The 23,411-nt window shown below is 47.0% G+C and overlaps 1 protein-coding gene across 2 annotated transcripts in view; it reads right to left on the bottom strand.

Annotated features, from left to right (window-relative positions):
* SRSF11 (serine and arginine rich splicing factor 11) overlaps positions 1 to 23,411 on the bottom strand; it is a 252,145-nt gene that overhangs the window by 36,196 nt on the left and 192,538 nt on the right. For both annotated transcript variants that reach the window (XM_086953852.1, XM_086953853.1), the window contains exon 9: positions 11,170 to 11,259. In XM_086953852.1, the coding sequence (XP_086809978.1) occupies positions 11,170 to 11,259 (90 nt within the window). The remainder of the gene's footprint in view (positions 1 to 11,169; positions 11,260 to 23,411) is intronic.

Below are 23,411 nucleotides of genomic sequence, written 5' to 3'. Positions count from 1 at the left end.
CCGTGGTGGAATTTGATATTTGATTATTAAAATGCAGTACTTATTGATTAAGGGTGGAAACAACTATCTAGAAACGCTGACTAGCTTGCTGAAAAGTTGATGCCCAAGTGGGAGAATCTTATGCAAATGTTTTCTCGCCCACCACAGATCAAGAAACTCTGATGTTTCGGGCTATGTGCACATGGAAGTACGTATCTTGAAGATCTATAGAAAATAGCCAATCTCTCTAAAGGAGCGGAGGATAGATCTGATCCAATACCAGCATACTGAACTTGTCTTTCCATAGCCATTTGCTCACTAAGTTTAGATCCAATTAGTCTTAGTCTTTGGGGCTTTTCTTTTTCACTAGAATACTACAAGCAGCACTGGGCGTCCAGGTGCAGTGTGCAATTTCGATATCAGGTGGCAGGGTGCAATTTCAACGTCGGGCACCCAATGCTTTCCAGTGGGGATTCTCTTTTTGGCAGAGGCTGCAGGCATGGCACCGGAGGCTGCAGGAGGGAGACCACTGACAGCAGAGGCAAGTAGAGATGTAGGGGGTCGTCTGGCATCGTCGTTTCATGTCACCAAGGCCCAGGAGCCTCCAGTGCAGGGGTGCCTTTATTGGAACTAGTCTCGGGGAGCCTCTGGATTCACATTGCAGGCACCGTTGTGGAGGTCAGGAGCAGTCAGAGCCAACGGTGGACACGCGGTCAGGATCGTTGGGGAGACTTCACTGCACAGGTGAGTCACTCAGACTCAGCCTGTGGGTGTCTGGTGCTCGGTGGGCAGTTGACACGGATCGGCCAGGATCCGGAGTCCTTGGAGTAATCTTCTTCTGGGCAGGTCTGCTGTCCACTGGAGATTGGAGTCTTTTTCTAAGGCAGCAGTCCTCCCAGAGGTTTCAGAGACCGCTGGCTGCAAGACAGGTCGCATTAGCTAGAGACATGCCAGTAGAGTGGAGGCCAAGGCAGTAGTCTTCTTCAGTCTTCCCTGAAGGGTAGTCTTCTTTCTTCTTAGGTAGTCGCAGATCTAGTTTCCAGGTCTGTGGGGAGCTACCTAAATACTAAATTTAGGAGGTGTTTTAGGGGAGTAGCAGGCAGGGTCAATGGGCACCTTACATGGGGGGACTACACTCTATTATGCCACCCTACTGTGGGAGGGAGGCATAGACCTTACCCTGATTGGAGGGGTCTCAAGTTGTGCTTCACCTCAACTCCCCCTCCTTAGGGATGGGGTTGACAGAGGTGGGCACATTTCTTTGGAATTTCTCAACGGTTTTCCTGCCCAAAGTGGAGGGCGTAACTAAGAGGCTGCCATCTGTTGCTAGCAGCAGAGGCTGGGTGCACATTAAAAAGGCGGCAGGCCTTTGAAGCTACCCTTTTCGAGCACTGGCACATCCTGGGGGCGGAGGCATGACACCTCTATCCAGGACGTGCATTGTTTGTTCCTAGAGAGCAGAAATCTCTACCCAGGGGTCCAGAAATATGTCTGGTCGTGACTGCCTACAGCCGGTCAGACCACACCGGGGTTGGTAGGTTTTCGTGGGACACCTTTAAGATGCACTCCGAGTACATGGTACAAAGAAATCACACACTGGCATCAGTGTGGATTTATCATAAGGAGCTGCTCGGTACCAAACATTCCTGTGTTCAGTGAAGCCATCATGGTAAGTTAAATTGCAAAACACTCAAGATGGGCGGAATGTTGCACAATGGCAATTTAATTACCCCCAGGCACAGATCTGGGTTTACTCCATTGTTATTTTGCTCACCATGCCACCCCAGTTCAGACATGGCCATATGCAAATCAGTCTTGACTCAGTGCCTCATGGTAACAGTCCAGCCCGAACTGCCAAGCCACGTCTTCCCTGGACCGGAATCAAGCATCCTAGGACCGGTTTCTGGCTATCAGCCGTCATCAGCCAGGATAACTTGACTCCAGTGGCGTAGTGAGCACGGGACCCGCGTCTGGGCATACCCTTCCCACATAGGGAGAACTGTCGAGTTCCCAGCCTCTGTACGCTCTTTGACTTCCCTGGCACTTACATTATTAAGGAATGGACCCTAATTGTGAAGGGGCATATCTGCACCTGCAGATATGCCCACACCTGCAATATAATGCACCTTGCCTTAGGGTTGGTGAGGCCTGCTAGAGGGGTGATTTACCTATATCTTAGGCTGTGCTAGTTGGCAAGGCACACAGCGGTGAGCCATATCGACTTTGTTATTTTGTCTGCACCAAGCCACGCATGCTGCAGTGGCAACCGCATGGCTTAGGTGAGGGGTCCCTAGGGCACCCTCTTCAGTCCCAATGCCCATGGGCCACAGGTACCATTTACTAGGGACTTGCAGGGGGCCTGAAGGGCCAATTATAGAATAGCTTTTAGGGAAATATCTCTGGCACAGGGGACCTGGATCGCAGGTACCTTGTGCACTACAATCAAAACCACATCTTTGTCCAGGTAAAAAGTGGGGGCTAACCATGTTAAAAGAGGCACTTTATCACACAAGCTTTAGTTGCTGCAAGGGGTCCGGTACCCTGAGTATTGTTGTACTTGGTGGGGGGACAGATCTGACCCCCTGGAGCACTGTGACCTCTTCCTGGGCGGCGGCTCCTTCATCGGTGGACCCGGTGGTTAGCAGACCGGTGAACCGGTCATTGCAATCCATGCCTGCAGGGAAGTGGCTCCTCCATTTCAAGGGAGATGCTGACAGCTTGCTGAAGTGCTGGAGGCCACACAGCTGCAGGATGAATCGGGTTATCACGATTGTCGGGACAGGAGCAGGCAGGCATGGTTTCATGCCAAAGTCCATTAGCAGTCCACAGTTCTCGCTTCTTTGGCTCTTCTTGGTCCTTCTTCTGTCAGGGGAAACTAAGTTCCTAGTGTCAGGGGGGCACCTAAGAAAACAAGTTCCTTACCTGTAACTGTAGTTCTCCAGCATTGGAAGCTTTCATAGATTCACGTGCATGAATCATTCCCCGTCGTCGAGACGGGAGTCTCCGGTATATAAAAAAGCAATGCCTAGCAGTAAAGCAAACTTAAAGAGGCCTAGGCCCATTTTCCTTTTGCAACCCATTACACTTGTTACGTAAAAAGGACCAAACTTTTCCCTGAAGCAATCAGAGCTCCTCACCCTCTAGAACCCTCCTGAGAGAACCTTTTGCCCCTCAGATTATCGCGCACTTGTGTATAAAACACTTTCCGTGCTAAATCCAAGGTGAGCCTCTTAGGGGAGGAGGGTGGGTTGCATGTGAATCCATGAAAGCTTCTAATACTGGAGAACTACTGTTACAGGTAAGTAACTTGTTTTCTTACTCCAGTATTGGAGCTTTCATAGATTCACATGCCTGAATCAGAATAGCGAGCAGTGATATAACAAAGCACATTTGTCTTTTGTATTCCAACATCATGTAAGACAGTATGAATAATCTTATACACAATAAGTAATAAAAATGTGCATTTGTGATCAAGAAAAAAGGAAGGAGGGATGTAAAGAGGGCTCACCGTCATTGGATGATATTTCTCAGAACCGCTTTTCGCACTGCCACATCTGTTTCAGCAGCCGCTTCTTAGCAGTAGTGCCTAGTGAAAGTATGCATTGATGTCCAGGTTGCTGCCTGAAGAAGGCACTCCTTCAAACAACGCAGTGGATGTGGACACTGCTCTCGTTGAATGAGCACAAACTTGTGCGTTCAGAGGTTTTCCAGCAGCTTGGTGACAGACAATTGCACTGGAAATCCACCTGGCAATCCCACGTTTTGATAAAGGGAAACCTTTCCTGGTTGTGCTATATGCAACGAAGAGCTGTGAGGACTTGCGAAAGCTCCTAGTTTCTTGCAAATAGAATTTTAGACATCGTTGTACATCCAGCGAATGCAGAACTCTCTCTGCCGATGTTACTGGTTGAGGAAAGAAGCCTTTCAACCCTAATGGCTCAATTAGGTGAAAGTCAGTTGGGAACATTATGAATAAATTTTGGGTTGGTTCGAAGAATCATCCTGTCTTCTTGAAATTGCAAAAAAGGAGCTTGGATCGTGAGAGCCAGTAGTTCTCCTACTTGTCTCTCTGATGTCAAGGCAAGCGCCACCTTCCATGATAAGAATTTCAAATCCACTCTGTGTATAGGTTCGAAGGGTTGTTTCATTAACTGTGATAGTACTATATTTAGACGCCAAAGTGGTGGTGGTGGCGGTTTTATCTGAGGAAAAACTCTGAATAATCCCTCCATAAATTGTTTGATGATCCTTGCCGACCATAAGTATGGGCCAGAGGCAGACCTCCTGTAGTGGGATAATGCAGCTAAATGCACCTTAATAGAAGCGTGAGCCAACCCTGATTTGGCTAAAAGATGTATGGGATAATTTCATGAGGTGCCGCAGTTAGAGGATGAATTTTATTTCTGACACCATAGACAAAACCTCTTCCATTTCATTGTGTAGGTTTTGTTGATACTATCAGCTCTAGCCTTGGACAGGATTCTTTTACATTCCTCTGAGATTTTCAGATGTTGAGATTCACAGTGCTCAGGATAAAAGGCCGCTACGCGCTACGATTTCGGGTCCGGATGGAGCACTTGTCCCAGGGACATTGTCAGAAGCGATGGAATTGGTCTGAGATGAACTGGACGGTCCTCCGACAGTAGCAGGAGTTCTGTGAACCAATGTTGTCTGGGCCACCACGGGCTATCAGGATCAGCCTGCACAGTTTTTTCTTGATCTTCACAAGCACTCAGGGCAGGAGAGGAATTGGAGGAAAAACGTAAGCAAAGACGCCAGACCATACCATCGAAAACGCATTCCCTCAAGACCTCCTCTGGGGAAGCCAGCTTGCGAAGAACCGGCATTTCTTGTTTTCCCTTGTGGCGAAGAGGTCTACTGTTGGTTTTCCCCATCTTTGAAAAATGTTGTCCAGGATCCCGTGGTCCTGCTCCCACTCGTGGCAGGACGACCTGAGCCTGCTGAGAGTATCCGCCTTGATGCTCTGATCTCTTGGGAGACGTTCCGCTGTCAAGGATATCCCTTGCTGTAGCGCCAATTCCCATATTTTCTGGGCTTCCTGAGACAGGGAGAGAGATCTTGTTCCTCCTTGTTTAAGTAGTGCATTGCAGTCGTGTTGTCCGTTCATATCAAGACTGACTAGCTTCTTATCCTTGGCAGGAAAGCTTGCAATGTGAGACTGATTGCCCTGAGTTCCAGCACGTTTATGTGTAATTGCTGCTCGTGCAACTAACAACGACCGTTGACTTGAAGGTCTTGAAGAAATGCTCCCCATCCTTCTAGGGATGCATCGGTAGTCACTACCAATGGAGCTGGTATTGTAAGAAATGACAGCCCGAGAGAAATTTTCTTTTTGCGTCCACCATGTCGCTGCTTGGACCATGACTTGTGTTACTTGGACTATGTCTTCGAAGGATCCCTCCGCTTGACGCCACAGAAGATCGAGCTGTTCCTGCAACGGGCGCATTCTTAACCTGCAGCGAGGCAAGAGGGGAATGCAAGATGACGTCATGCCCAGCAATGACTTGTACCTGCGTACTGAAAGATGCTTTCTTTTTATAAAGTCTTGGAAGAGAGACCCGTTCTTCAGTTGTCTTTCTTTGGAGGGAAACGCCTTGTTCCTTTCCATATCTAATATTGCTCCCAGAAACGTGATCAGTTTTGTCGGTTGAACGGTTGATTTTTACTTGTGTAGAGTCAAACCTAGTTTGGCAAACAAGTCTATGCAGACCTCCGTTGACGCTCGGGCTAGTGCTTCCGATGGTGCCTTGACTAACCTTTCTTCGAGGTAAGGAAATATTTGATGTTTTTGTTTCCTTAAAACCGCCGCCACTGGAGCCAGGCATTTTGTGAACACTCTTGGCGCTGACTTTAGGCCGAATGGCAGTACCTTGAATTGATAATGTTCTCCGGCTACCATGAACCGAAGGTACTGTCTGTGTGAAGGACGGATAGGGACGTGAAAGTACCCATCCTGTAGGTCTAAAGTGGTCATATGATCTCCTGGGTTCAATAGTAGAAGGCTGTCCTGAAGAGACACCATCCTGAAAGACTGCTTTTTGAGATAGGTGTTTAGGGATCTGAGATCCAGAATAGGACGCCATTGGAGGATGTTTTTCTTGACCAGAAAAAATCGGGAGTAAAACCGTTTCTTTTTGGGAGTTCGGCACTGGTTCTATTGCTCCCTTTCAGAGCATTGTGCGAGTCTCCCTCCGGATTTGATGCAAATGATTTACTTTTTGATGCATCGGTGGTGTACAAGGAGGCGTCTGTAGAAATTCTAGAGTGTGGCCGAATTGAATATTGTTGAGGACCCATTGGTCCGTTGTTATTTCTTGCCAATTTTGAAAATAATGAGCAATCTTTCCACCCAGGTGAGCATCTGATATCAGAAGCGTTGGTGTAGCCGGAGTTTGAAGGTTGTCATTGTCGTCGGGTGTTGTCTTTGCTCAGACAACCTTGTTTGCCTCTCAGAGTTGATTTTGTATAACCTCCTGATTGCCGCTGTGTATAATGCTGGCGGTAGGGCTGAGATGAGGCGGAGTAAGAGGAATATCTCCCTTGCGGATATCCTCCTCTGTAAGATGATTGCCCTCTACCCTTAGAGCCTCGAAAAGGAACCTTCCTGTATTGTAGAGTTCCTAATGCAGGCGCTTTATATTTTTTGTCCAGTCTGGCGAGCACCGGAGTCACTGTAGCTGGCGTTTCCATAACCTTTAGGCCTTCTTCCTAAACATCACTTACAACAGGTAAGGACCGAACAGATCTTCGATAGGGTTCCTTAAAGTCATATAACTCATAAGAAACATTCTGCTTTATCTTCCACCATGGTAAGTGTGAATCTTTTAGTAGCCCTTTCCATTAAGTTATGAAAACCACTAATGTCGTCTGGTGGAGAATCCATCGGTTTCGGTGTAGGAGTTGAAGGTGAAGGAATGAGATAATCGTCCTACTCTCTACTAGGGTCCGTTATCTCTCCATCCTCATGCTCACCATCCGTGGTATCTGGAACTTGCTGAGTTCTTTGAGGTGGAGACCTAGGAATGGACTCCGGCAAGATCTCCCTTCTTTGCACTGGTGTACCCGGTACAGAGAGAGGTCCAGGTGTAACCGTAGGAATTTCCTTAGAGGCCCGAGGCTCGGATATCTTCTCCTATAATCCTCTAACATGCCTTGTAGATCTTTCAGTAAAGATGGCACACTTGTCATCTCCTCGTGATGCCCCTGGAGGTATTGATGGGGATGATCCTGAAATACCCCATACTCACCCTCCGAGTTTTCCTCCTGGTATTTCACCCTTAACTGCGAAGGAATACTCACATATCTAAAGGGACCACCTTCATCCTCATCCTCTGAGTCCTCTTCTTCTAGAAGGTGAGAAGGGACTAACCGAGACACCTTGCTTGGAGATGTAATTTCTGGTGTTATTGTTCTTTTCCAGGCTGAAAACCCCTTCTTTGGGTTTTTTTTCCCCCTAGTCGACGAGATCCCCGTCGCCGTCATCATAGTAGACGTTGTCGTCGACGACGCTCCTGTGGTTGTTGCCGTCATAGACGATCCTGTCGACGATGTAGATGTAGCCATGGTCGTCCTTGATACAGCCGTCGACGGTGGAAGTGTCAACGGCGTCTTAGCAACTGCCTTTACCTCATGCTTCGTCGACAATGATGCCGCTTTCGGCGGCGATGATATTTTCTTCGTCAACGCTCCCGTTGACTGTGTAGATCCTTTCTCTTTCTCCTCAGAAGGTGTAGAGGAAGGCTTTTTGATGGTAATCTTGACCCTGGGAGGAGATTTTGAAGGCTCTATGGTAGTCTTATTCACCTGTTTCACCTCTGAAGCAGAACCCTTTTTCCCCTTAGCTTTGTCGGAATGAGATTTTGAGGGACTGCACCCTGAAGACCCTGGAGTGGTCTTTTTTGGGGCCTTCTCAGGTCTCTCACCTGAGGTTTGCGCCCGAGGAGATCTGCTTCTTTTTTTCAGATCTCCTAGACGAAGATGACTCCTCCTCACTCTCCCTTGAGAGGATCTCCTTCTTGGCTTTAACCTTCTGCAGCCAAAGTAGTAGTCTTCCCTAACGATCCTTCAAGGTTTTATTTGAAAAGGTTTGACATACCTTACAATCCTTTGCTTGATGGTTTGGATAGAGGCAGTATATGCAGTCTTTATGAGGGTCATCTGTACATAGTCTTTTTTTAGAGCAGGCGGCACAAGCTCTAAATAATCCTTTTTTCTCCTTATCAGCCATGGTAGAAGAATAAGGAACTTCAAATAAGAAAAAAGTAGAAAATGAGAGAACCTCAAATCCCAGTCAAAGTGAGTAGAATTGAAGAGTTTGAGCAGAGCTCAAAGGAGACTCCCTAGGACAACGTGCGGTAGAAAATCTGAGGGGCAAAAGGTTCTCTCAGGATGGTTCTAGAAGGTGAGGAGCTCTGATTGGTTCAGGGAAAAGTTTGGTCCTTTTTACATAACAAGTTAATGGGTTGCAAAAGGTAAATGGGCCTAGGCCTCTTTCAGTTTGCTTTACTGCTATGCATTGCTTTTTTATATACCGAAGACTCCAGTCTCGACGACGGGGCATGATTCAGGCATGTGAATCTATGAAAGCTCCAATACTGGAGTAAATACTGAATTTAGGGGCGTTGTGGGGAATAAAGGGTAGTAGCCAATGGGCTACTAACCCTTGGGGTCCCTACACCCCCTATATGATCACTCCTGAGGCAAGTGGAGAAAAACTGAACAGTCATTTAAAATTGCAAAATCTGAGGTCAAACCTTTAAATATTCTAGCTACCAAAGATATGTTAAGCAACTCTATGTTAAGCTCTATGTTAAGATATGTTAAGCAACTCTGGCCTCTGCTGGCAGTCAGGGTTTATCAAATACCTGGGAATATAGTTTGGAGACTCCCTTATGGAAACTCTTCAGCAAAATGAGAAAACAACCTTGACTAAAATCAAAAACATGCTAGAAGGATGGTCCCCTCGCTTCATCACTTGGTGGGGTAGAGTTGAGACCATCAAGATGATGATCTCACCTCTGGTGAATTACCTTATTACCATGCTGCCCCTAACTCTTACTCAAGACTTTTATCAAAAACTAGACAATACACTCACCACCTTCCCATGGAAAGGGAAAAAGGCGCGGATCAGCATTAAAATAACTACGCCTAGACAAATCGATAGGGGGGGTTAACCTCCCGGACTTTAGACGATACGAAACCGCTTTCTTGGCAAAGCAAGGCTCCCACTGGCTAGCCCCCACGGCGGACTACACTCCTGTCTGGCTGGAGGTCGAACAAGCTATCCTAGGAGGTATCGCCCCTGCTGCCGCTCTCTTTACCAATTTGAACACACTAACCTGCTCAAAACCAATTTTTCGAAATACGAAAGCAGCCCTCCATAAAATCGATAAACTTCTGGAACATAGCATTCGTCGCTCGGGATGGGAGTCCTTATGGCATAATCGATCAGTAACTCACAAGGGTAAGACACTGTACAACCCACACTGGATAAAAAAAGGCATCCTCTTCCCACACCAACTATTTAAAGGGTCATACTCTATCCCGTTTAAAGACCTTCTATCCATATACAATCTCGAACCAATAGAGTTCTACACCTTTTTAAACAAAGGCGGCAATCACTAAAGCAAAGTTTTCACTATCACCACCATCTCTCCCATTGTACCTCTCTAGATTAAAAACATAGACCACCAGGTGTCCTCCTCTCTATACAAACTCCTCCGCCCCCAACATTCCAGCCTAACCTCACCGCTCACGCAGTTCTGGTCCTCACATTCCTCTATACCGATTTCGGAGGCTGAATGGGCCAAAACTTGGGAATCCTGTATGAGTCACAAAATTAACCCTACCTTATCCCAGACCAAATTGTGGCTCCTTCATAAAGCCTTTTGGACACCGACGCGTCTCTTTGCTCATAACATAAGCCCAGACGCCTTTTGCTGGAACTGTAAACGGGCAGAAGGTGACTTAGCACACCTCATTCTCCATTGCGACTGTGTGGTCCCCTTTTGGGACAAGATCTTAGAGTTCATTAGTAAAGTCTTCCCCATCACCCTGTCCAGAGAACTGCCCTATCTGGTCTTCTGCTTTTTACAAGCTTCCTCCCTTAGTGCCGATGACAGAGCGCTACTGGATCTTATGCTCATAGCCGCAGTCAAGGTAGTCCTAAACAACTGGAAGGACATGAGCAAAGCAAACTTTGCCTGCTGGCTCAATTGGGTAATTAACCTCCAAGGAGCTGATAACATAGCTCTCCAACAGTCACCATGGCGCCCCCCTAGGAGAAGGATGTGGTCTACCCGTGACAGCTATTTTACCACCCATAAACCGCCTTAACTATCTATATCCCCCTACACAATCAAGCCGCACTGACACTACTGGGTTTCGTGAGTTTGACGCTATTTTACTAGCTTTGTGTAACCGTGAACCTGGGCTTCACTCTCATGACATTATTGACACTACTATATACTGTCTACTAATCACTTTTGTGATATATTACTTCATGATCAAATGTTGAAAGTAGATAGAGGTATCTCCATTGTTGCCATCTGTATGCACTTGTGAGCTTCTTCAGACCTGCCCCTGTGCCTGCTTCACATATGTATCAATCTGAATTATTATATATTATTTTGTACTACTCTACTCTTCTATACTTTGTAATGTATTATTTGTATTATTATTTGATACTGAAACTCCCAATAAAATATTTTGAAAAAAATAAAATAAAATTGCATCAGATACCAGGAAAAAAAATGGGGAGGTGACCATGTCCGAAAGGAGCACTTGCATACATTGAGCCTAACCCTCACGCCATAAGTGATACTTTTTTCTATCCAAGACCATCCAAAATCAAGCAACACAAAATTAGATTTATTTTTGGTGTAAGTTTTGACACATGGCCAATCAGAGTGGGGGTGAATCTAAATGTCCTCTTACTTGTCATGCAGAAAGACTGCACTATTCAGACTATGGCTTGTATGCTACCAAGCGAAACCTACCAAACTTAGAATTTTCTGCAGACTAGACACCCAGGGGAGTCCAGGTTGGTATGTCTTGCTTGGATTTCAATATGTTTAAAATAGATGCTAGTCTGGAACAGCCCAATGAAATCTCTCCGCTATGACAGTTCAAGCAAAGTTACAACTGAAACAAAATAAAATCAGTTATTACCTGCTTGTGCTCCTAGATCGCCTGGAAGTGCTGTAGCTTTTAGGTGGGGTTTTCGACCGCTTCTTTTCTTTGTCCTCTTTCTTCCTATCTCTGGAAACGGTATTGAAATAGTCAAAATTAGGAAAAAAAATATGATAAATACACTGAATATCAATAACTTTATGGGTGAATGAACAAAAGTAAGAAATTCTGATCCAGGTAGAACTGCTACATGTAAGGCCTTGCTGAACGGCCACGAGGAAGGCAGTGTTCTATCAAAGAAATGTGACACCACTGTTGCCATAAGTTCAAAAAGCTCAATGGCCAATGTTTTCAAAACTACACTCAAGTGCCACACTGTAGGATGATGGCTCTGTATGGAAATAAGTTAGTTACCTGTAACTGTAGTTCTCCAGTATTGGAATCTTTCGTAGATTCCCATGCTTGAATCATTCCCCGCCGTCGAGATGGGAGCCCCATGTATCCTTAAAAGCAATGTCCCATTAGACATAGAACAGAGGGCCTCAGTACTTAGTTAAATGTTGCTGTCCTTATTTGTTTTAAGGGGTGGGGGGTGGGGGATGGTGATGGTGGTGGCAGCGGTGTGTGCTCAGGGGTTGGAGGAGGGAGCGCATGTGAATCTATTAAAGATTCCAACACTGGAGAACTACATTTACAGTTAAGTAACTCATTTCCTTACTCCAGTATTGGAATTTTCCTAGATTCCCATGCTTGAATCAGAGTAGTGGGCAGTAATTAACAATTTTTCACTCCAGAGACAGAATCTGTAAGCAACGCGAAATGAATAAAATTATCGAAGCCACCTACATACAAGAAATCTAACCACTATTGTGGACTGACCACTCTTTGATATCTTTTACACTCGGTATACCTGCAAAACCAGCCAAACCAGGTAAAACACAATGGTTGACCAACCGTGCCTGGAAATTAGTCACGGAAACTTCATTTCAATCCCATTTCCCGCATCAAAATACACAGGCAATAGCTAATATTCCTGTGAATGCTGGCGCAGTAACCCTTGAAGCAGAAATAAGTGCAACATTAGATACTCTAGCCCCCAAACAAAATCAAAAACTTAGGAAATCATGTCAACCAGCCCCAGAAAAGTGGTATACATCACTACTTAAAGTGCTCAAAAGAAAGTGTCAAAATCTAGAGCATCTATGGAGACGGTCAAAAGAGGACTCCGTTAAACTACAGTATAAAACTGAACTCAAAGCCTATAAATATGCCAAAAGAAATGCCAAAAGTAGCTACTACGCACAACAAATTAATGACCACTGCAACACGGCTAAAGAGCTATTTAAAATAGTAAAAGAACTTAGCAAGCCAGTCGGTCTGTCCCAAACTCTACCCGCATCAACAGAACCCTGCGAAAAGATAAGTAACTTCTTCTCGGACAAAATGAGTAAAATCTACTCCTCTTTCAATTCTACTTCACATACAAAGGCAACTACTCTGGACTCACAAATCCCACATCCAGAGACCCAATCAGAAATGAGTAGCTTCACACCACTGACAGAAACTGAGGTTCTTAAAGCAATGAGAGAAGTGAAATCTGGCTCTCCCCTTGATCCCTGCCCCCACTTCCTTTGCTCAGATTGCCACCATTCTCTGCCCATATGTCACCTAGCTGTTCAACAACTCTCTTAACATCGCCACATTTCCAGACATTTGGAAACATGCTATAGTAACCCCCCTGCGAAAAAAAGCTGGATTGGATGTCCTCAACCCGGAAAACTATCGACCAATCTCTCAACTTCCTTACCTATCCAAAGTCTTGGAGAGAATGGTAAATAAGCAATTAACACTCTACCTGGAAACAAACAATCTACTGGATCCATCACAGACGGGTTTCAGGGCCACCAATAGTACGGAGGCCACACTGCTGGCAGTGCTGGATAACATCAGAATAAGCACTGACCAAGGCGGAGCAGTCGCACTGATATTGCTGGACCTGTCTGCAGCGTTCGACACGGTCTCACATAACAGAATGCTGGAAATCCTCCATGAGAAGGGAATCCAATCCAACGCTTTACAATGGTTTGAATCATTCCTAAGCAACCGAACTCAATCAATCCGCCTGGGCCAATTCCAATCTAAACCTAGTACCTCCAGGTGTGGTGTCCCTCAGGGGGCATCACTTAGCCCGACCCAATTTAATGCCTATGATTCATCTTTGGCCAAAATTGGCAGGAAGTGGGGAATCGGCATCTGCTCATATGCAGATGATACGCAATTTAATGGTAGCACTGGAGGAAAGGCCTGAAGTCTCCAAACATAAACTTCACAACTGCCTGACAGATGTCCCAATGGATGAATAAGCACTGCTTAAAACTAAATGCGGGAAAATCTGAGATTCTACTTTTTGGAGGGGCTAAATTTCTCTGGGACACCACGTGGTGGCCACAAAAATTGGGCACTGCCTTAAATCCTAAACAATGTTCAAAAAACGTAGGCGTCTTTATCGACGACACCCTATCCATGAAGGACCACGTGCGGATCCTCTGTGGAAGGGGCTTTGCGACGCTAAAATTATTAACAAGACTGTTCCTGTGGATACCAATGGACTGTCGGAAATCAGTCATGCAGGCCTTGCTAATAAGTCAACTTGACTACGGTAATGCACTAATTGTCGGCATGAACGAGCATCTGTTCACTAGGCTTCAGATACTCCAAAACGCCGCAGCCAAACTAGTCTGCAACCAAAATAGGAAGAGCTCTGCATCAATGTGCATGAAGATCTTGCACTGGCTTCCCGTGCGTCAACGAGCAGTATTTAAATTGCTCTGCCACCCTCATAAAGCACTGTACCAAAGCGGCCCAAAAATGCTCAAGGACAAAATTGAATTTTACATCCCCTCAAGGAGCCTGCGGTCAACTCATTTAGCCCTGGCCAGGACAAAGCGTATCAAGAGAGTGAGGACCGGCAGAAGATCCTACACTTTTGCAGCGTGAATCTTCCTGTGCATTATTCTGCGGTCTTGTGGTTGGATCCGGAATCGTAGTCTTTTCTTTGTTTTTTTTTTAGCCCACCCCGTAAACACCCTTAACGACTGGAAGCCAATCTCCACTGAGGTCACCATCCGCCTGATGAATTCCATCCACTCCGGATCCCCCACAGACCCATGCCCTCACCACATCTTCAACAAAGCAGACTCCGTCATAGCTCCGCACCTCCGAGACGTCATCAACTGCTCCTTCAACTCCGCTACCTTCCCAGAAGACTGGAAACACGCTGAACTCACCGCCCTTCTGAAAAAACCAACAGCGGACCCCACCGACCTCAAAAACTACCGCCCCATCTCACTTCTTCCATTCCCGGCCAAAGTCATCGAGAAAGCAGTCAACAACCGCTCTTCCTCGAAGCCAACAAATCACTGGACCCCTCACAGTCTGGCTTCCGAGCCAAACACAGCACTGAAACCGCCCTCATCGCAGCAACAGACGACATTCGAACTCTACTGGACAATGGAGACACAGTCGCCCTCATCCTCCTCGACCTCTCCGCAGCCTTCGATACAGTCTGCCACAGCACCCTTTTACAACGCCTCAGAGACATCGGAATCCAAGGGAAAGCACTGGAATGGATCACCTCGTTCCTCACCGGAAGAACCCAGAGAGTCCGCCTCCCACCATACAAGTCCGAGCCCTCAGAAATCATCTGCGGCGTACCACAAGGATCCTCACTTAGTCCCACCCTCTTCAACGTATATATGAGCCCCCTTGCGACCATCGCCCGCCAACACAACCTCAACATCATCTCTTACGCGGACGACACTCAACTGATCCTCTCTCTCACCAAGGACCCCAGCACCGCCAAAACTAACCTACACGAAGGAATGAAAGAAGTCGCCGAATGGATGAAACAAAGCCGTCTGAAACTGAACTCAGACAAAACAGAAGTCCTCATCTTAGGCACATCCCCCTCTGCATGGGACGACTCCTGGTGGCCGGAAGCCCTTGGAAAAGCACCCATCCCGACAAACCACGCACGGAACCATGGCGTCATCCTGGATTCTTCACTCTCAATGAACAGACAAGTCAGCGCCGTATCCTCTTCCTGCTTTAACATTCTTCGCATGCTCAGAAAAACATTTAGCTGGATCCCCTCCGAAACAAGGAAAACAGTCACCCACGCTCTAGTCACGAGCCGACTAGACTACGGAAACACCCTCTACGCAGGTACCACCGCTAAACTCCAGAAGAAACTACAACGAATCCAAAACGCCTCAGCCAGACTCATATTAGACATCCCACGCAACGAACACATTTCTGGTCACCTTAAAGACCTCCACTGGCTACCCGTCAATAAGAGGATCACTTTCCGACTGCTTACCCACGCACACAAATCACTCTACGACATCGGACCAGATTGCCTCAACTCTCGACTGTCCTTCTACACCCCCTCCCGCCAACTTCGCTCTTCCAGCCAAGCCCTCGCCACTGTACCTCGCATCAACAAGACCACCATGGGAGGCAGATCCTTTTCATACCTGGCGGCCAAAACATGGAACTCACTCCCCGCCTACCTTCGCCTCACCCAGAATCACCTAGCGTTCAGAAAGCAGCTTAAAACGTGGATATTTGACAAATAATCCTCCTCCCCTTCCTAAGCGCCTTGAAACCCTCCGGGTATGTAGTGCGCTATACAAATTTTATGACTTGACTTGACTTGACTTGACCCTTTGGTGTATTTTCAGTGACGTCGGCACGCTTCCTGTGGAAGCACCCACTCTTGGGCGCCATCTTCAGATTTTTTTTTCCGCGGTTGGGTCTGGATCGTTCCAGAGAGGGATCCAGACATTTTTGGAGAAAGAGAAGAAAAGACGCAGTTTTTGGACGAAAAACATTTGAGAAGACTTCAGGAGACTAAATCATCGAGAAGATCGACGAAAGAAAGTTACAGAACTTCGATTTTCCATCGAGAAATGCGAGCGCAGGGGGCCCCCTGAATGCATGAGATGTACAAGACTCCTTTCAAGTTCTGCGCAAATTGCCACCACAAGTACGCACAGAAGGACCAGAACCCGGTTTGCAACCTCTGCCTACCAGTAGACCACAAGAGTAGCGACTGCTACGCCTGCTCCGTTTTTACGCCGAAAACTCTTCGAGTTTGAGCGAACACAGAGTAGCCAACGCCACGATGCAGGGCAAGGGCCAGCCTCCATCCCTTCGAAACCTGGGCCTATCTTCAGACGAAGAAGACAACAACGCCGCCGAGGAAGACGGCTACACGGTCGTAGAGACCGATATTAGGAAGACTCCAAAGAAGGTAGGAGACTCGACGGCCCCTAAAGCCCCAAGAGACCAGGAGTCTCGAAAAATTGAGGGAAAATCCTCAAAAGCGCCAGCAGCTTCAGCGCCCGACCTAAACCCAGGCCCAGCGGATCCTCTGAGAAGGAGTCCCCAGCGCCGAGAGCTAAACAGCTAAAGCCGTCGAAAAACGTCTCCGAAAATTGGTTTGGCGCAAAATTTACCGCCGAAGAGATCGGCCGACCCATTAGACTCAGATCTGGCTGCCGAAATGGAGAAGGAGTCTCTAAGCCAAAATGGAAAACATCCTGCAACGAAAGAAGGATTTCGACGCCAGGATGAAAGACTACATAATCCCGACGAAGCCCAAGCCACAGGTGCATGAGGTGGTTGAGGAGGAAGAGGATGAAGTCGAGGAACAGTCTGGGAATGTCGAAACATTCGACAAACCGGACGAAGACGAGGCCTTCGACTACTATGAGGACGACGGCCGCAGGACGCTCCTGGGTTTGGCGACCTCGGAAAGTCAGGAGATCGACTGGCAAGATGTCAACACAGAGTCCCGAAGAAAGCGTAGACACTTATCCTTTGAGGCCTTCGCCGCCAGATGACATTGGCGTGTACAACACGGTCATCAGGAATGCAGCGGCTGTATTCAAGGTGACACTCTACGAAGAGCAGCAGAAGGCTGACTTTCTCCTCGAGACATTGCTCCCCACACAGACCAAGAGCCAGTACCTGCCAATGCTAGAAAGTGTCATGGCACAAGGGAAATAAGCCTTCAGGGAGCCGGCTACATGCAAGGCAGTCACCCCAAGGACTGAAAAGAAGTACAAACATTCTTCCAAGGACCCAGCCTATATCCAGGGCACGGTCTGAGCAGACTCAATCATTGCTGCCACAGCAAGGAGGAGGGCTAATGTGTCTACTACCTCAGGACCACCTCCAGACAAGGAGAGCAAGAGGATGGACTTGGTTGGGAGAAGAATTGAGAGGAATGCTGCGATGCACTGGCGAATGGCCAATTCCAACGCACTACTAAACAGACATCAGTACCAAATCATGGAGGAACTGGGCAAGTTGATGAAAAATATGCCTCAGGAATTCAGAGAGAGAGCTGAAAACCTAGTCGAAGAAGGGAAGAATGTGGCAAACTCTTGCATCAAGACCGCTCTGGACGGAGCGGACACCTCCAGTAGGCTCATGATGATGGGCATCACAGAAAGAAGACTAGCCTGGCTCAGGGTGTCAGGCTTCAAGCCAGAAGTACAACACAGCATACTGAACACCCCGTTCAACAGACAGACCTTGTTCTGGGCCCCAGTAGACGAAAAGCTCAGCCAACTAAAAAAGGACAATGAAACAGCAAGGTCCATGGGGGCATTGCGGTTCAGAGGGTCCAAAAGGGGCACCCCATCACGAAGGCCCAACGGCAGGGGAGGGCACCAGCCAGGGACATCACACCAGGCAACAATCCCACCAGGCGGAGAACCAAACACAGCAAGGCCAACAAAAGCATTCCTGGCAATACCAGCAGAGGGGCCAGCCCTTTCGCGGGAGAGGCAATGGACGGGGCCAGAATAGGAGGGGAGGTCAGCAACCCCCCACCAAGTGACTTGGTCAGCCAACGTGTGCCCACCCAAATAAGAACTCCCAGGGTGAGGCAAGAGGACAGCACGCAGGGGTCAGGCGCACTAAGTACCTGCGGGCATGTGAGACCAGTGGGAGGAAGACTAACACATTACTTCCAGGAGTGGAAGAAAATAACTTCAGACAAATGGGTTCTAAACATCATGCAGTTCGGAAACTGCATAGAGCTGGAAAAGACACCAACAAGCAGAAAGCCAAAGAGAAGGCAACTGGCAAAGAAAGAGCTGCAGCTACTCCAAAAGGAAGTGGGGGAGCTCCTTCAAAAACATGCCATAGAACCAGTACCTTTCAGAGAAAGGAACAGAGGGGTGCATTCTACGTACTTCCTGGTGCCAAAGGTAGACGAAACAATGAGACCCATCCTGGACCTAAGGTTCTTAAACAAATTCATAAGAACGCAAAAGTTCAAAATTACATCCCTGCAAGAGGTGCTCCCTCAATTGCAAAAAGGAGACTTCATGGTCACCATAGACCTAAAGGATGCCTACCTACACATACCAATGAACAGAAGTCACAAACATCTGCTCAGATTCGCCAAAGGGGAACACCACTATCAGTTCACAACCCTAGCGTTCAGTCTAAAGTCGGCGCCAAGGGTCTTCACAAAGTGCCTAGCAACAGTTGCAGCACACCTAAGAAGGGAGGGAATACACGTATACCCTTACCTAGGCGACTGGCTGATCAAAGCAAGGTCATACCAGATATGCAAGGAGCATGCACAGAGAGTGACAAGAACACTGATGGACCTGGGATTCTCCATACACTGGGTGAAATCCTCAATCGAACCAGAACAAATAAAGATCTTCCTGGGAGCTCAGTTCGACACCGTACAGAGCAAGGTGTTCCCAAGCGAGAAGAGGTCAGTTGCACTGGTGAAGGAGACGAGGCTCTACCAGAGGGGGCAAGCTCGGACAGTGAGAACAGATAGCAAGATCATGGGCATGATGGCATCATGCATTCACCTAGTGCCAAATGTGAGGCTGCACATGAGACCCTTGCAGGAGTGGTTACAAGGACAATGGCCAAGCAAAAGGGCGTTGGGAGGATCTAGTGGTTGTAACGCAGTGCAGAAAGAAATGGTATGGTGGAACATGGAGAACCTGACCAGGGGAAAGCCTCCAACGCCGCTAACGGTGACCATCACCACAGATGCATCCCAGAAGGGATGAGGAGCTCACATGGAGAAACTCAAAGTGAGGGGTCTGTGGACACCAGCAGATGCGATAAAGCACATCAACTTCCTGGAGTTGAAGACAGTTTTCCTTGCTATAAAAGCCTTTCAGACAAAACTGTACAACCAGAGAGTGTTGATCCAGACGGACAACACTACAGCGATGTTCTACATTAACAAGCAGGGTGGAACACAATCGGCCACGCTTTCGAAGCTGGCGCAGGAGATATGGACTTGGGCCATCCCTCTCAACGTAGACCTGCTAGCCATTCATCTGCCAGGAAAGGACAACGTAGAAGCAGATTGGCTCAGCAGACAGACATCGGCAACCCACGAATGGGAGCTCAATGCACAGGAGACGAAAAGGCTGTTCGACAGGTGGGGGACACCGTCGGTGGACCTATTTGCAGCACGCCAAAATGCCGAAGCTTCGCATCCAGGGGGCCCGGGGAGGGGTCCCTGAGAAATGCCCTATGGATAGACTGGCCGAGGACATTTGCTTACGCTTTCCCCCCCCCCCCCCCGATACTGCTGATTAACAAGGTCCTCAGCAAGTGCAGAGCGAGCAACATGACACTGATACTGGTCGCACCACAGTGGGCCAGGCAGACATGGTATTCACAGATCATGGAGATGGCACAGAGCGCACCCCACAGATTCGGAAGGAGAAAGGACCTGCTCACCATGCAAAACGGGCAGGTGCTACACCCAGAGCCAGAGAGCCTGAGTCTGGTAGCGTGGCTCCTGAGGACATAGAATTTGCGCATCTGAAACTGCCAGAGAGCACCCAGAGGGTACTTCGGGAGGCACGGAGGCCCAGCACGCGAAAGTGCTATGTATCAAAATGGAAGAGATTCACTCTATGGTGCAGAAGAGAGAAGCTGCACAATAAGATGCAAAGGGACTCGACGGTGCTTAGGTACCTCACGCACCTACTAGACAAGAAACTAAGCTCATCCTACTTGAGAGTTCACTTAGCAGCAATAGTCGCTTACACAAGAGGGGAGACGTGTAAGAGTTTCTTCACCTCACAAGTGGTTAAAAGATTCCTAGAAGGAGCAAAGAGGATTGCACCTCCAAAGATGGTCCCACCACCTGCATGGAACCTTAACCTGGTACTAACAGAACTGATGAAACATCCTTTCAACCCAATTCACAAAGCATCCCTAGAGAGGCTAACAATGAAAACAGCTTTCCTGGTAGCAATCACCTCGCTACGTAGGGTAAGCTAACTTCAGGCGTTAACGTTACAGGAACCCTACATCCAAATTCACAATGATAGGGTGGTAATGAGAACAGACCCACACTTCATGCCGAAGTTGGTGTCAGGGTTCCACATGAATCAAACTATACAAATACCAAGTTTCTTCTTGGTGAAACCGACAACAAGCACTGAACGAGCTCTTCACACCTTAGACGCCAGAAGGGCTGTCATGCACTACATTGAAAGGACAAAGGATCACAGGAAAACAAAGCAATTCTTTTTTTCCTTCTCAAAGAGCTTCATGGGAAAGCCAGTAACTAAAGGAACAATTGCGAGATGGATCGCACAGACGATACAATTCTGCCACATACAGGCAGGGGAAGAACTGGCAGGGGGGACACGGACCCACTCTACCAGGAAAAAGGGAGCTACAATAGCTTTCCTGGCCAACACACCCATTCAGGACATATGCCTGGCGGCAACATGGGCTTCAGTGCACACGTTCACGAAGCACTACTGGGTGGATATACAGATGAACAAGGAAGCACAAGTCGGACAAAAATAAGAAACCGCTACAAAGTATATGCACAGCATAGTGAATCCAGAAAGATTCACGCTGCAAAATGAATAGTTTCTTATCTGTCGGTGTAGTTTTGCAGTTTGAAGATCTTTCTGGATTCACTAGCGAACCCACCCACCTCCACCAGAAAGATGAGGCTTGAGAGGAAGGTGGTTTAAAAACATGGACAACTACTTGAACTAACAAACCTTGAAGGTTAAAGCGGTGAATGACTTACTAGAACATTGCCATTACTTCGGTAACAGAACAAACACGAGAAAAAAGAATCCGAAGATGGCGCCCAAGAGTGGGTGCTTCCACAGGAAGCGTGCCGACGTCACCGGAAATACACCAAAGGGTGGGATGTCGACACCCACCTGGGCTACAAAAAAAGAAAGAAAAAAAAGAAAAAGACTACGATTCCGGACCCAACTACAAGACCGCGGAATAATGCACAGCATAGTGAATCCAGAAAGATCTTCAAGCTGCAAAACTACACCTACAGGTAAGAAACTATTCGGTACCTTGCGGCAAAAAAATTGAATGGGATACCTCTGGACCTACGGCTAACTTCCAACCATTTGGCTTTCCGGAAAAAACTAAAGACCCACCTGTTGCCCAAAATGTAAGAAACTCTAGCCCGACCCTTTCTGTTCCACTGGACCATGTGCTTTAGCGCCTTGATATCCCAATGGGATGAGTGCCGCGCTTTACAAATGAATAAATAAATAAATAAATATACATAAACAAAGACATTCAGTTATATGATAAACAAGCATTGGCATTGCCAATTAGCCTCGCTTTTGGGACCTTATAAGTATTTAGTTATGCAGCACATTAACCTTTGGGCAAACACATCAACGGTTGCATGGCTTAACACTTATAAGGTCCCAAAAGAGAGACCTATTGGCTATCCAGTTGTTTGAGGTGGGATTGAATGGTTCAAATTGGTTCGTGTGGGGCTCTACTTTTCACACTCATTGAGGTTGGGTTTTACACAGAGGTTGAGGCATGGTTGTTTGATGCCTAGTGGTAGGGGTTCATAGGATATGGATGGATGGATATATATATATATATATACCAAATCAGACTCATCACTGGGTTCAGCAGGCCAAATTGTTAGACGCGAATGGCCCATATTAATGACCGATTCAGTTTTGAAGGAGATCATGCCCAAAGCCCCAACCATTACTTTCAGACGCGCATTTTCAATGCGCAATGAATTAGTCACCAGTAGCCCTGAAATTAATAAAGGAAAGAACTGGCTATCCCCCAAACATGGTTTTTTCAAGTGCAGTTCTTGCCGGGCGTGCACTTTTGGGGTCAACACCACCACATATACAACCCCTTTTGAAATAGCTCCGGTCCCCTTAAGGTACCGAAAATGCGGTATATGTGCTACAATGCACTTGCAATCTAAGGTACGTGGGCAGCACGAAACATCCGGCCCACGTCCGCATTTTTGCAGCACAGAAGGGCTATTGTCAATACTGATTTAACATACCCCGTAGCCCGACATTTTGCCACCATTCATAACAAAGACTTAACCAACTTGCAATACTTTGTTATTGATGCAGTGGAGCAGTCGAAAAGGGGTGGCGACATTGAAAAGAAATTACGCCAGTTAGAGTCGAAGTATATCATCAAACTCAACAGCAAGACTCCTGGGGGCCTAAATATGGGCGAGGATCTTAAGAATTTTCTCTGAATCGAGATTGAAGGATGGTGAACTCCAGGCTTGGGGCTCACATTTTGGTCCAACGTCAACCTTACATTATGATATACATTTACAAATGAGTCCCCCTCCTTCTGAGGGCGGGTTAATTATTTTAGGAATCAAATTATTCTATGAAAATATTCAATGATTTTGAATGACAGTTACATTTCATTCATTCGTTTATTAACACACCATACACTTTTCACTTCTTATCATGTATTTCAGACATTACTCCGTGTTTATGAAGTAGAAGGCAAAATGAGCACGTCCCATAGTTAGTGTTTTTTGCTAAATTGCTCATCAACACTTATCCAAAATCATGTGCAATTGCATTCTGTTCTAGCTAGTCCAATTATACATATTCTTGCATTGAAAATGAGGCACCAGTGCTTTACCTTTGACCATGTTAAAAGTAAAGAGCGGGTGCCGCGATTATAGGAAAAGTAAAGAAACAGATGTTTTTTCTGTTACTTTACTTTTGCAGCAATCGCGGCACCAGTGCTTTACTCATGGTTAAAGGTAAAGCACCGGTGCACAGATTGCTGCAAAAGTGAAGAAATAGAAAAAAACATTTATTTCTTTACTTTTGCTACAATCGCGGCACCCGTGCTTTACTTTTATCCCCTTAATTGCTGCCGTCGGCCAACGGTCGTCATGAGCGCTACTTTCCCAGTGCTGCGCACGA

Source organism: Lissotriton vulgaris, chromosome 1_1 (genome assembly GCF_964263255.1).
Source record: "Lissotriton vulgaris chromosome 1_1, aLisVul1.2, whole genome shotgun sequence".
In the NCBI taxonomy this organism is placed as follows: domain Eukaryota; kingdom Metazoa; phylum Chordata; class Amphibia; order Caudata; family Salamandridae; genus Lissotriton; species Lissotriton vulgaris.
Note: the sequence above shows the minus strand (reverse complement) of the source record. Positions and strands in the feature narration are given on the sequence as shown.